The following is a 14012-nucleotide window of genomic DNA, read 5'->3' on the forward strand; positions in this document are numbered from 1 at the left end:
ACCACTGAATTCCTCTGTGGTTTCCCGTAAATTGCTCCTGCCCCTTGTTGTCCTCTCTAAACAGAGCAATGAACAACCAAAGTGGGGTTTTACGTTGTTTTTGTTCCTCATTTCAATCATGTCACAAGCTGTCCTGGGCACACAGTTGTGGTCTGATGGTCTGGCTCAATGGGATGTTTTCACTCAAAACGCCATCAAGGGGAATAATCTTTTCTCAGAACAGTCAAGAGAAATGGAGCAAAGAGCAGCTCTTAATAGCTGCCAGTCTGATTTGAAGGAGCACTGTAATCAGTCAGTCAGTGCCATCATGATTTACTGCTGATTAGTTTACTTTGGACCAGCGACCCCCTTCGACGAGCACGTTGTCCTGATGAAGTCAGACTTGGAATAGTGACCAAAATCCTTAAATGACATTTAGATTACTGTGTTTGTGTTTTCTGTCTGTCTACTCTTCAACTCCACACACTGGGGACTTAAAGCTGTATAAAATGTGACCAAAATATATTTTTACAAAAATGTATTGAGCACATTTAAAAGCTTATCAAAGCAAAAACAAACTCTTTTATACGCCTGTCTAACAGTGACTCCTCACTATTCAGACTTTCTTCCTTGGGTCTGTTTTTCATGTTTAATGATGTGAATTCATCCATTCAGTCCGTCTAATATTATATATTCTTTCCACCGTTTACTATTTATTGCTGAGCTTTATACTTACTTATCTATTATATCACCGTTCCCTTTGCTACTGCTACGCTGCATATTCCTCCGCTGTGGGACTGATAAGAGATAATCGTATCTTATTTACACTGCTATGCATCTCTCCCCTGGTGCCTGTCTCTTCTCACTCGTTTCTCCACTGTGTGAAACAAAGAAAGTGTGTGTAGTTGAGTGATGAGAGGTTTACAGAGTCTATAAATCGATGAGTGACAGTTTAGCCTTCAAAGGAAATGTGTTTGGCAAACAGGCTTAAAATCTTCGTGTGTATCTCTCGGGCAGTCTTTCATAGAAGCAGCTATTAGTTATATAAGCGTGTTAGAAGAGTGCAATTCGTGGCAGATGCTGTGTGATGAAGAAATAATGTAAGAATGAGAGGGACTGGCTTCTGAGAAATTTAACTTGAAATCAAAATGAGCCTTAAACCTTTTTGCCAAACAGCAACATGTTGTTTTCAGGCTCTGCTGTTTGATGGCAGCTTTAAGAAGCCAGCAGGTATTTGCCAGAAAGTAAAACCAAGAGACGGTGAATTACAGATGAGTACCGCATCAGTGTCTCACAAGTTTTATGTAGCAATAATAAGAAAATAACTTGGGTCATTTGACTTTGAGTTATTTTGAGATGTGAAGGAAATAAAGCATGTTATTTTGATATTACAAACAACCATAATTATTAGAATAAAGTTAAAGATACACTGAGGAGTTGTTCTTGTACACAGTCATATTTACAGTTTCTAAGTAAAAGACATTGTGTGCATTTCCTTCCACTAAAAACACTTATAATGAATCCAGCATTGTTTACGTCCATGTTTGCGAGCTATCAGTCAGATTTCTTTTCTGCATTGCCATATTTCCTTCCACGTTTCAGCCACCACCTCTCTATCAGTGTAATATAAGTGTGAAAATGTAGGCAGAAATATACATCACAAGCACATTGAGCACCTGGAACAACACTAATTCACTTGGAAGTGGTTCTGTAGTCGTCAGTAATCAAGTTAATAGATGATTTAGTGAGTGATGAATGATCTTGGAATTACTGTTCATTTGGTTCATCTATGTATATGGAAGCTGTCATAAAGCTGGGTTTTCATTTTCACTTTCTTCCATGTCATTCCCTTGTCATCATACATTTCTTCAAATACACACACACACACACACACACCCGTCAGCCTGCCCGATCCAAACAGAACAAAAGCCAAATGAAAGCCATTCTTCCAGCTCTGCTGCTCAGAACATTGCAATCCCTGAGCCAGCTGAATGACTGCAAGGAACGGATGATTACCTTTTAGATTCCTGCCAGTCTCTCTACATTACAGCACTGAAAAAATGAATAGTAGTACTTTCCCATTGGGATGGTGTAATTGGAAGCGTGCGTGCGTGGATACATGTGTTTACAAAAGCATTTGTGTCTTTGTATCCTTGGACGGCTCGACTGCTCTGCATGTCTGACTGGAATACGCTTTGTTAAGTTCACCCATATGACAAAAATAAAACCACTCACCCCTCGTAGTCCAGGCTTTGTAGCTATACCAATGAAACATGATGCGCTGTAATCCGTAGATATTCCATGAAATGATTTTGTATGTTATCCACGTAATCACAAGGAAGCATAAAGTCTTCAAAAACACAGGGCAGGCGGGAGTGGAGACAGATGGGTCCAACAAACGACAATCTTTGAGACCGCTGTTTGTTCCCCATGTAAAACAAGAAGTCAACGTTCATTCATTTGTCACGTAACTTGCGTACTTCAGTAACGGCACTCTCTTAGTTAATTTAACCCAAACAATGATCATTTCCTAAACCTAACTATTTCACAATCTTTTCCTAACTAAGTATTTTTGTTTCCTAAACCCATCTGAGTTGTTTCCTGTGAAGACAGAAGTTTATTTTGGAAAGACGTGTTGCTGGCTTTCGTGGAAAAACACACAAAAAATAGGAATTCCCTTTTTGTAAGATATCTTACGATCCGTTGTATGAAGATGTGTTGCGTACTAACTAGCCAAACAGTGAGATTGCTGCCTCCACCTTACTACAAAGAGAATTAATGGAATTGTGTTTGTGGTGTGCATGACATTGGTAAATGACATTTCGAGAATTCAACTAAAATAATTTCAGATAGGCACACACAGCATATTATACAGCATGTGTTGTATGTACAGTATGTAATCTCCCTGTTGTTAAATCAATAATATATCTACTTTTGTATGTTAGCCATTAGTGTTTAAATTATTCCATAAACCCATCACATCACTGTGGCTCGGTAACACATTTTAATATTGTTAATTATTGTAAACCCAGCCAGCCATAATCAAAAGAATTAGGTAAAACACAACCGAACAGCACAGAGTCGCTCTAACGTGTACGTTGTATCTCTATTGAGATCCGGCCCAGACAACACTTACTGTAACAGCAGAGCTGAAATCACTGTCATTAAACCTGTTAAAAACAACATGTAGTTAACACGCAAACAGTCAGCTGTTCACCTCAGCATGGCCAGTGATGAGAGCTTTTGTTGAAACAGGAAATTAACACATTCCAAAGCAATTGAGCAACATACAGCCAGCATATACTTGTACACTTGAGTATGTGTGATATGAGTCAAGGAAATAAGGAATTTCTTGGCTGTAAATCTATCCTGCATTGTATTCAAACAACCCGCTGTGTTAAATAAGGGACCCCTCTGTGATGACCCCCTCTGTGGCCTTTACCACCTGAGGCCTGACATTTTTGTGTCAGTCACATGACACATGTCAGTTGCCCTGAACCAACATTATCTGCCGCTGATCATCAGTCAGCTGTCGACAGTAAGCTACATAACGTTGAAGAACAGGAGCTACTTTACATTTTATGCACAACATGTTTACAGAACATTATGACCATTTTTTTCTTCTTTTAATTCTTTTTTTAGGGATTTTCAGGAAAGATGTTTTCACCTCAGACAAAATAATTGGTACAGAACTTTTATATTTTGGGTTAGTGATCATACCACAGTGCCTGTATCCATGCCATCAAATATTGGACACAAACATAGCTCATGTACATGAACCTTAATTCAAATGGTTTGTGAAAATGTAAAACATATGAACATGTCTTTCACAAAAATGAATACGTCCATAAAACAAGCTCGCAATATGCAGTCGTAGCCAGAAATAAAAAAAATGTCCACTTGAAACTTCTACTCGTCCAACTGAAAGCTGTCCAGCCACAGCCAGCATATGAGGTCAAGTTACAGTAAATGTCGGCAATGACTCATCTCACTGAAACAAACGTAACAACCTGACTTCAGACCCTGTGCAGTTTGGAATTGGATCCATGTCACTTTTAGGTGACCCACTTTTGCATTTTCATCACAAATGCAGCACATAACACTTCACATATTGACCATGTACGCATGCTGTTCACATTAACAGCTGCCACCCGCCAACATTGTACTTTGAAATGCTCGCTGACTTTGCCTTATAGTGGCTCACCTTACTACATAGGACACACACACACACACACACGCACACAAGCAAGGAGCTGGTCTCGTGTTTTTAATGGTAAAAAAAATAAATAGAGAAAGGTGAAGTGTTTTTCCGTTGTGAAGGCCAGTTGTTACTGCAACTCTATGATATACTGTTGAGCTTAACTACTGGAATGCCTTTGAAGTGAGTGGTAAAGAGCAGAGTTGTGTGTGTGTGTATGCGCATGCACTGTATGTGTTGACATGCCAGAAAAAGATACACAGGTTCAACACGTTCCCTCTCTAATTCACTTCCGGTGTTTCTGGCATCATTGAGTTTTTATTGCCTTATCACCAAACTTACCACAGAGATAACTGGTTTGTGTGAAACCACTAGAAACAAGACAGAAGATAATTGTAATTGTCTTGAGTGGACTTTTAGGCCTTTTATCACAAACATGCACTCACTTTAAAATGTGCATATATACCCTCACTCCCTCGTGCCTCTACATGTGGGTTTGAACACACATTCACACTTGTCTGGAAGACTGATCCCCTGTTTGCAAAAAAAAAAAAGATGGAAAACCCCAAGGATGACTTTCCATCATTTTGCCATCAATCAGTGAAGACACGCTGGACAGAAATTCCCAACCTCCAGGAATTATGTTGCAAATTCAGGAGATTCCTTTGCTAAAGGGAGACGTTCATCATGCTGTTCCAAAGTTTATAAGTGACTGTCATTATTAAAGATGGAGTTTTGAGAGTTAGGGAAGTGTGCTCAAATGATTTTAGACAAGATTTGTCAAGGGGGCCGTTAATATCCTCAGGCAGGGCTGTCGTCATAAGGACACATGTTGGCTAATACCTTGTTATTGACAAGAAGGGATAACTCTTTCAGCATATTGCCCTATAAAGCTCTACAGTCAAATCTTCCACTCTTCTCTCATTTAAATCTTAACTGCAGTAGGCAATCTAATATGGACTTAATGGTAACTTCTGTTTTTTTCTTCATATTTTCCCATTATTTTGTATCCAAGTGACTAATGGCAATACAATTTTTTTAAATTGGTCCAGTGTCGTGGGGGAAGAATGTAACTGGCAGCTGCGAAACGAGCTGCGAGGGCAGTTGCGCAGCATCAATGCATCATTGTGTCCACTAAAAGTGCTTGTCTTTGCCACTGACAGGCTCAGATTGTTATTATCCGTGTCTGACAACATTATGGAAATTACCCTGCAGAGAAATAAAAGGTTTTTCCTTAGCTTTCACCTGATCCGCTCTAGTCACAATACTGGAATTTCTAACTTTGACTAATATTTTGAAAAATATCGATATTCAATACAATTGTTGATACCAGGGGGAAAATTGGCATTTAGGGCATTCTTTTTTATTGAAGCATAAAGAAAGTGTGTGAGTGTGTGTGTGTGTGTGTGTGTGTGTGTGTGTGTGTGTGTGTGAACTATCTGTCGGAGAGGTTTTATTCATGTCTGAGGTTTTACAGCTTCATCATCTGAATTTTTTATGACTCTTTGTGACACTTTTTTAACTGTTGTTTGTCAAACTTTATGGTTCTCTTCTGGCTCTCTCACTGTAAATGCTTTGTTTGCTTCTTGAAGTAGAGATGTTGATATCAATGAGACTCTTAAATAGAGTTTCATAGCATAGTGGTACCTACATACTGTAGGTTTTGAATGTCCAAGCAGGACCAGGACTTTGCGTAGCAAGCTAAACATACTTCCAATAAAAGTGAAAGACAATAGTTGGCCTTTGAGTTTTTTCTTGGAGGCTATTGTGAATCGGAAAGATATACCATGAATAAAAGTTAGAGCAAAGATATTGTAAAAAGAAACATACATTATTTGTTGAGACTCCGTGTGTGCGTTTTATGTCTCATTGATTGACATCAGCGTGTCCCAGACGAGGTGTTGTGGATTACAGTACTTGCCTGAGGCTGACAACAAATCCAGGGATCCCTTTCCAGGTGTCCGCTTCAAAGCAAAGATACGGCACGAGGCCCAATGATTCATGCAGCAGACAAGTTTATTTCTGCACTCAAAGAATATTTGTTAGATGATGCAGAGAAGCCAGCACACAGTAATGATGGGAGTGTGTCCAACTGTATATGAGCAGTGTGTCTGTCTCAACAGTCTGGCAGGAAGTCAATGGGCAGAGGACACACACACACACACACACACGCAGACTGACAATTTGGAAGGAATGTAAATGTTTTACGTGTGTGTGTGTGTCCTTCGCATATCTACAACGTTCATACCGTTCATCCGATCTACTTCACACATTGCTGGGTACCCAAGAACATGCAGTGTCGAAGTCGGATACATTTGGACATGCAACACGTTTAATATTAATACACTTTGAATGAAAATGTGAACAGCGCTCTGTGCAGCAACAGGGCCGCGACCCATTGACGGCAGTTCACTTTAGCTGCTGGATGCTGGTTACACTCCCAGACGAAACTCATCGAATGGCCACGCCCCCAAAAAACAGATTACGGATGATGAAGGAATCAATGTTTCTGTTACATCCCTGCAAAGGATGTTGCAAAACAGTTATATACATGAACAAAATACTATATACACACACACACACATACAAGTGTTTGTAATCAGACCAGTACAGACTTCACTTCGGGGGACTTCTCCTTTATCTTATCAGAAAGACACACAGATGCACACACAAGTAATACAAAATGTTTTTGCTTAAATGTAGTAGCTGAACTGAACAACTCATTGATGTTTACTGGAAGTTTGTTTGTATCCTACAATTTCATCAGATACAATGTTAAAGCGCTTCATTGGGTTATAAAACATTACAACTACGAACTAAAGAAACAGGATGAAATAAAAGTGAAGGAAATTGAGAACAGAGTAGAATTAATGATGTGAGTCTCAGATCAGCAGGGTGGCTGAGCTGTGCTTTGAATGCACTCACTTTATTTGGATAAAGATCTGCATTTTGTGCATTCACTTACATTTACAATGGTTGTTACAACATTTTCAGAGTCTTTCTGGCCTAAATGTACCATACCTCTGCTTTTGTATTGTATATTTAGCCAGTTATATTTAATGTTGCTGCCAGCCCATGTCCAAAGCATAACATTATCTTTTCAGATGGGAATTAATTTTTTTATGTCTTGCAGGCAGCCGTTGGCTTCCATTCATTTCCCTACGGCATGGGTCTCAATCTTGAATTATTCAGGGGCTATGAGCCAGGTTGCATCCTAAAAATAATAATAATAAAAAAGTAAATGATTACTGTCGACTTAAACTTAGACTGGGGAAAATCCAAATAGGAAGAAATGGAAAAATAGACATTTGTGAGCCAGATGTTATAATAAATTCTAACCATGTAGGGGGTTATGAAATTGTGCCGTGAGCTGCATCTGGCCTGGCCTGCCCTACGCTATAAAAATCAATTTGCAGAATCTAGAAACTTGCTGCTTGCTGGTTGGTTGCAAACATTCCACATTTTTTATTTCACCTTTCAGGCTAGATTTTCTAGTAACATAGCTCATAACCACAGTACTGTTCAATGGCTGAGTCAAGTCTCAGATGTCAGGCCCCTCCACCAGCTCATGAATGCATCATATTGTCAGACCTTTCAGATCAATCTATTGACGGTCAGCTATAAAGTCAAGTAAATGGGCAACAACATTTTAACAAAACACTATATTTTATTTTGTTCATCTTTTTCTTTATAATTCTTCCTTTGCGTCTTTCTCCCTCTCTGTCTCTGTCTCTGTTTGTGTGGCCCTCTAGTTGTGAACCAGGAGGGACAGCCTCTGATCGAGGGGAAGCTAAAGGAGAAGCAGGTCCGCTGGAAGTTCATCAAGCGCTGGAAAACCCGTTACTTCACCCTGGCAGGAAACCAGCTCCTCTTCCGTAGAGGCAAATCAGTACGTAATCAATGGAAATTAAGCCTCCTCACACAGAGACAACTGTCTCTGGCCTCTCATTCAGAAAATCTGTATTAATGTTTCCTAGTTCCATGTCATTTGAATCATGGTGAAACTCTGCGTGAAACAGTGGAAATCACATCTCGTGATAAGCTCATTATCCCTCAGGAGCATCTGGTGAATCCAACCGTAACAAACAATGGCCCCGGTAAGGACTCTTGGGGGACTCCCAAGGCCAAAGCATGATGCTGCAACAACCTGAGTCACTCTCACCCACTATAACTCAAAGCAGATATAATTACGCACAAGTAGCAAACACCGAGCAGGAGGTACTGCCTCGTGGGTTAGGGTGTGAGTGAAAGAAAAGACTGTTTTCATTGAAGCAATGAGCAATGTGTTTGCTTGTGACTTACTGTAACGTCAAACAAAGGCTAAGGTTACTGATCGGAGAAGTTTTGTGGAAAGGAAAGGTTTGTTTAATCAAAACTTAAAGCGAAAGCAGCACGATCAAAAACTCGTTCAGGTCAAAGTTTGCTAAAAAAAAAAAAAAGGTCAAGTTTGATTTTATCCCACTGACGGAAGAAAAATATTTTCAGTCAAATCAGTCCATGAGAAAATCAGATTTATTGGGAAATACTACACCTCCGTGTATTCGTGCTTATATCCGTGTCTTTGGCAATCATCTACAGGAGTGAAACAATTTATTATAATTTAAATAATGTTCACAGCCGACAGGAGATTGGGTGTCAACTGGATCTTTAGACATGTTTATATAATCAGCTCCCAAAACGTAAAAGGGAGGCACGACATCAACGAGGATTATCTGGAAACAGCGGGATATTCTCTGCTGGTTGAAATGCAGAAGTAGATTTGAGCTCTCTTTTTTTTAACTCCTAACAATAGTTGTTGTGCTCCTTTCCAGATGGTATTGCACTCCTCTCTTTTTGCAGCAGCCACAATTTGGAAAGGTTTTGAGTCTTTGTTCTCAGAGCTCAGTCCATCTTTGTTCTGGAGGTATTTTGGTAGGCCTATGTTGTGAAAGACCCTTTCCCAAATACGGAGTGAGATTAAGAACAAAAAAACAGGTTGTTTTCATCCACATTTGATGTAAGAGGTTTGAGAGTAAGTCTTGTATCTCACTCTGGTACAGCAGACTTATTAAATGCTCACCGATTAATTGTGGTGTGTTCACTTGCTCTGACAATCTCTAAAATGCAGGTACAAGGTGATTTGAGAGAAAATCTCTGGACACCATGAGTAGCCAAAGGATATTTAAGTCTTTGGCTTAATTCTAGCACCATCGTCTCATTAAATGCAAGCTGTCAAGAAATATGAAAGAAGTTACACATAAGGTACAAAATACTTGCAAAAACACGTTAGTGAGGTGCGATTACTTAAAGCATTATAAGACAATGTGTTAATGGACTTTCCGGTTTGGATTCCAGCTGTCATAAGCCATATGGCAAAAATCCATCAATTGTCCAATTAAATAACCGCACGAATCCACTGACATGAATCTGCTGTGGGAAACATCAGACCCTCAGCACAGCCAGCCGGGAGGTAAAACAGTGTCTCACACACACACACATACACACACACACACACACCACACAAAGGATGTTGGCAGTTGCCATGAGCCTGACAGCTAGCTCTGGTTTTGTGCTAGAGCCAGACCAATATTGGATTTTTTTTTTTTCTGATGTTGAAGAAGAGAGAAACAAGAGAAAATGAGCCACCTCTCGCTTCACTGAGGGCCGTCTGCCAGTGCTGAGAGTATTTTAACGATAGCGACGGCCCACATTTGGCATCGTGCCTGCAGGTGCAGAGCGCTGACTGAGTAGTCTGTTACGTATGCTGTTTTATGTTCCAAAATGCAAATGTTACTTCTTGTTCGTGTTTGTTATGTGTCCGTTCAGACCATGGTGCCGTATTTTGGTAATTGTAATTTATTTTACTGGTTTATAGTTTTACCACTAGTGAGGTGGCTGACTCCAGCTGTGTTTTGCTGAAATGACAACCTTTTAATCGTACAAAAGCTGTTGGAAAATGAAGACTTTTTAACTACTGTGATGTTTTGTCCACCCCACAGAAAGATGAGCTGGATGACATCCCTATTGAGCTGAGCAAGGTGCAAAGTGTCAAGGTGAGGAGTTATATTGTGATCATCCCTCAAAAACCTGCTCCCAAAACCTTTTTGATCTTCCCTACCGATCACATCTTTTTTTTTCCCATTATTAGCAGTTTACCTCTTCTCATAGTTGTTGTTTTTACTTTAGATTTTTAAGTGACGTTACATTATTGTCATTTCAAAGCTTTTGCTGTCATCTGATTATGGTATAGTGTACCGTGTGGGTGGATCCCAAACTAAATCCTTTGGCTACATGAAGCCAAATCACATCAATCTAAAAAAGGAGAGCGACATTTCAGAGATGTTTCAGTGCGAGTGTGTCATCTGCTTCTTTTTTTTTCATCACAGGTGGTAGCCAAGAAGCGACGTGATCGGGGCCTGCCACGGGCCTTTGAGATCTTCACAGACAGTAAGACGTATGTGCTGAAAGCTCAGGATGAGAAACATGCTGAGGAGTGGCTGCAGTGCATCAACGTGGCCGTGGCTCAGGCCAGAGAGAGGGAGAACAGAGAGGCTACCACCTATCTGTGAGAGCAACAGCAACACTGTTTACTAATGAGGACACACACAGTACAGGACTATTGATAACACATGCCATGCATACAAATTCACACACACACACACACACACACACACACAGTCATACATACACTGAGTCGTTTTTGTTGTAGACACAAACATCCACTGCCAGTACTATAACTTTGTATCTGTAATTGGTGGTCTCCTCCAGTATTCCAAAAACAATCAAAACACTTTTTATGCAGTACTTTTAGAGAAATAAAATGTTTAATTAACCAGCAATGATGTTTATCCAACCAGAAGGAAGGATGTTACTGTTCCTCACTGTTACACATGGACTCACTGATGCATTTACAGCTGTGGACCATCATAAATTAATGTTACAGTATACATAAGTGTTACATTTTGAAGTTGTACATGATCTTAGCCTGACTGGATTCTACAGTATGGACATTCTTCTGCTTGAGACCAAACACTGCTGCGAGCTTCAACAACCAAACTAAATCAGCATCTGTGGAAACATTTGTTTAATTTGTACGAAATCCAAAGTAAAACTTTATTTGTTTTGTGGGGGCTATGTGCAGGACTATTACTTGGCTAAGAGCAGCGACTTCCTGGATTCTCACGCTGTTAACTGGCAATTTCATGGTGGCGTAAAATCTTGAGGAAGTCGCTGCTCCCAACCAAGAAATAGTCCTGCACATAACCCCCGGTAAAAGCACAACTCCTTCACCAGAGCCAGGCTAAAGGTTTCCCCGCTTCTAGGGTTTATGCTAAGCTAACCGACTTGCTAGCTTCATCTTTACCGTACGGACAAGAGAGTAATAGCGATCTTCTAATCTGTCTCTTGGCAAGAAAGCAAAATAAGGGTATTTCCCAAAATATGGAACTATTCTTTCAATTTACATATTGTTTTCTCGTGGAATATGGATATACACAGTTGAGCCAGTGTTTTTAAATCATTTGTGTCATGACACAAAGTCAGCAGACATGGTTCAAGTTGAGTTATTTAAAAATCTGAAATGTTTCCTCCAAAAAAATAAGAGCACCTTGTGTGAAGAAAACATTTCGACCCTGTTCCTGCTGTTGTACTTATGATGCGAGACCCCTAAGAGTTAGTGCAATGCTCATATTTCTGTTCTTTTGCAATCTCTATTCTACATGGACCTGGTTATTTTTGGCTTTCCTCAACAAGAGAAATCTGCAACAACTCACTCCATATTTTACGAGGAGCAGTGTCAGCTCAACTGTTGCTCAACAGTGGTGTTTGAAACATAAGAAAACCAGTGAAGTCAATTTGGGGTTTCCTTGTGGATTTAGAAACTGTACCAGTTCAGTCACATTGATTTAATTTCAGCTGACAATTCAGTAAAATGTTTTGACAGCAAGATACTGTGGTGATGCAGCACTCTCCATCATTTTAAAACAGGCCCTTTCCAAAGGTTAGAAAGGAAACGCTTGTGTGTTTCGTCGTCTTGTGTTGAAACTGTGAGATTGGATGAAGTGCGAGTGAGCACCTGACTGAGGGAGCGCAAGTTTTTCTTCTTTACAACTTTCCACCTGAAAAAGCGACACCTGTTGCAGTACTTCTGTGGAGCACTATGACTCCCTTATGTTGAGAAAAGTGATCCGTTTCATTCTGAAAAGTCCACTTTTTAAAAACCAACATGGGCTCAGTTCAAACCTTTGTTTCAAAACAAAACTCCTCGTGTCATGTGCTGCCCCTGTTAAGCTCTGAACTGCCTGCACCAGACAAACATTCACGAATCAATTATTACGTATGATGTCTGATTTGATCTTTATCTTTATGGGTGATGTGTTTCTGCCCACAGGTGGAAGCATTGTCTCTTATCAAATGTGTTTGCTTTTGGTTAAATATATAGAATCCAACGTTGGATACATTTAAAAATGCCTCGGGTGGTATTAATCTCAACTGGTGTGACAGACGAGCACATTGACTTAGGTCTTACTTTGTCCTTTAGCTATAACCCTGTCGTCATGTAGTCATGTAGTCATAACACTGCCTCTCCCACCGGTTCAGGTTACCACTGTTTGTACTTTTTGCTGTCTCTGTGCCCCCCCTCTACACAGCAGAGGTGACTGCTTACACATAATATTATCTACATCATGCCTGTCCTTCACAATTTGATTCGCTTTCTGCTTTTCTTTTATGATTGACACACCTACATAGGAGTTTATTTTAAAACTGCACAATAACACAACACAAAACGCAAGGATTGCATAATAGGTGCAATATAATTGCTATTGTACAATATACAGCTATTGTATATTGCATTCTGGACATCTTAATATGATAATACATAATATGATCTCTTATATTGGCATTTTCACCTTGTGGGACCAAACATGTTGCAAGGTACTCTTAAGAAAAGACCTTAAGATGTTTACCATGCTAACTAAACATCAACATCATTTCTCATAGTAGTATTTAGCTCAAAGCACTGCAGTGTTTAAGTACAGAGCCAATAGCATAGACTCGTCTGGTTTGACCTATAGAATGCATCAGATTTAAGTTGACCATCGCTGTCCCTTGTTTAACACTTATCCACTATCATTTGTCCTAAAGAAAACGAACATATGTGTCAGGTTTAGCACCTCAGGACAATTAGTTAGCTGTCAGATGTTATCATGCACAGATTTACTTACACAACACTGATGGATTATGTACACTTTCTGGAATTTGTCTTGTGGCAAACCTACCTGCCGTTCAGCCGGCTGGCAAGCAAACGTTACATCCCCTTCCACTGCTAAGTGAAGTTCTCTACCCTTGGCTTTAAATGTACCATGATGCTGACTTTACCCTGCCTCTTCAGTTGTGTTGAGTTATTGGTGTTGGAAGGTGGATGTCTGATCATATGAATGTTGAAGTAATAATATGAACGCTCTCTGCCATCACACTGTCGTGTGGACCTAGTTTCCAAGCCTCACGGGGCAACAGTTACAGCCAAAATGACCAATTGACCCTTTGCTAAGTGCTGTGCTAATGGATAGAAGAGACCAGCTGATCTACACAGCTGATATCATGATTGACAGCCCGGAACAATGACTGCAAGGAAATTATGAGTGAGCATGCGAGAGAAGTGAATGGGAAATAAACTACAAGACTAAGCATACAGTATAGTCTTCCTGACTTACGCTAGAGCTTCATTTGTAGGCAGCTGTGTAAATAGACTGCGGATGGATACTCTAGCATCTATCTATCTATCTATCTATCTATCTATCTATCTATCTGTCTGTCTGTCTGTCTGTCTGTCTGTCTGTCTGTCTGTCTGTCTGTC

General features: G+C 40.0%; 1 protein-coding gene across 2 annotated transcripts in view; it reads left to right on the forward strand.

The window, feature by feature from the left end:
- The window catches only part of veph1 (ventricular zone expressed PH domain-containing 1), a 61529-nt gene extending 47535 nt beyond the window's left edge, over positions 1–13994 (forward strand). For both annotated transcript variants that reach the window (XM_031860601.1, XM_031860602.1), the window contains 3 exons: positions 7930–8066; positions 10156–10209; positions 10543–13994. In XM_031860601.1, coding sequence (XP_031716461.1) covers positions 7930–8066; positions 10156–10209; positions 10543–10725 — 374 coding nt within the window. In that variant the 3' untranslated portion in view covers positions 10726–13994. The remainder of the gene's footprint in view (positions 1–7929; positions 8067–10155; positions 10210–10542) is intronic.
- Positions 13995–14012: the final 18 nt, after the last annotated feature.

Source organism: Anarrhichthys ocellatus, unplaced genomic scaffold, assembly GCF_004355925.1.
Source record: "Anarrhichthys ocellatus isolate YVR2014 unplaced genomic scaffold, GSC_Weel_1.0 scaffold24, whole genome shotgun sequence".
Taxonomy (NCBI): Eukaryota; Metazoa; Chordata; class Actinopteri; order Perciformes; family Anarhichadidae; genus Anarrhichthys; species Anarrhichthys ocellatus.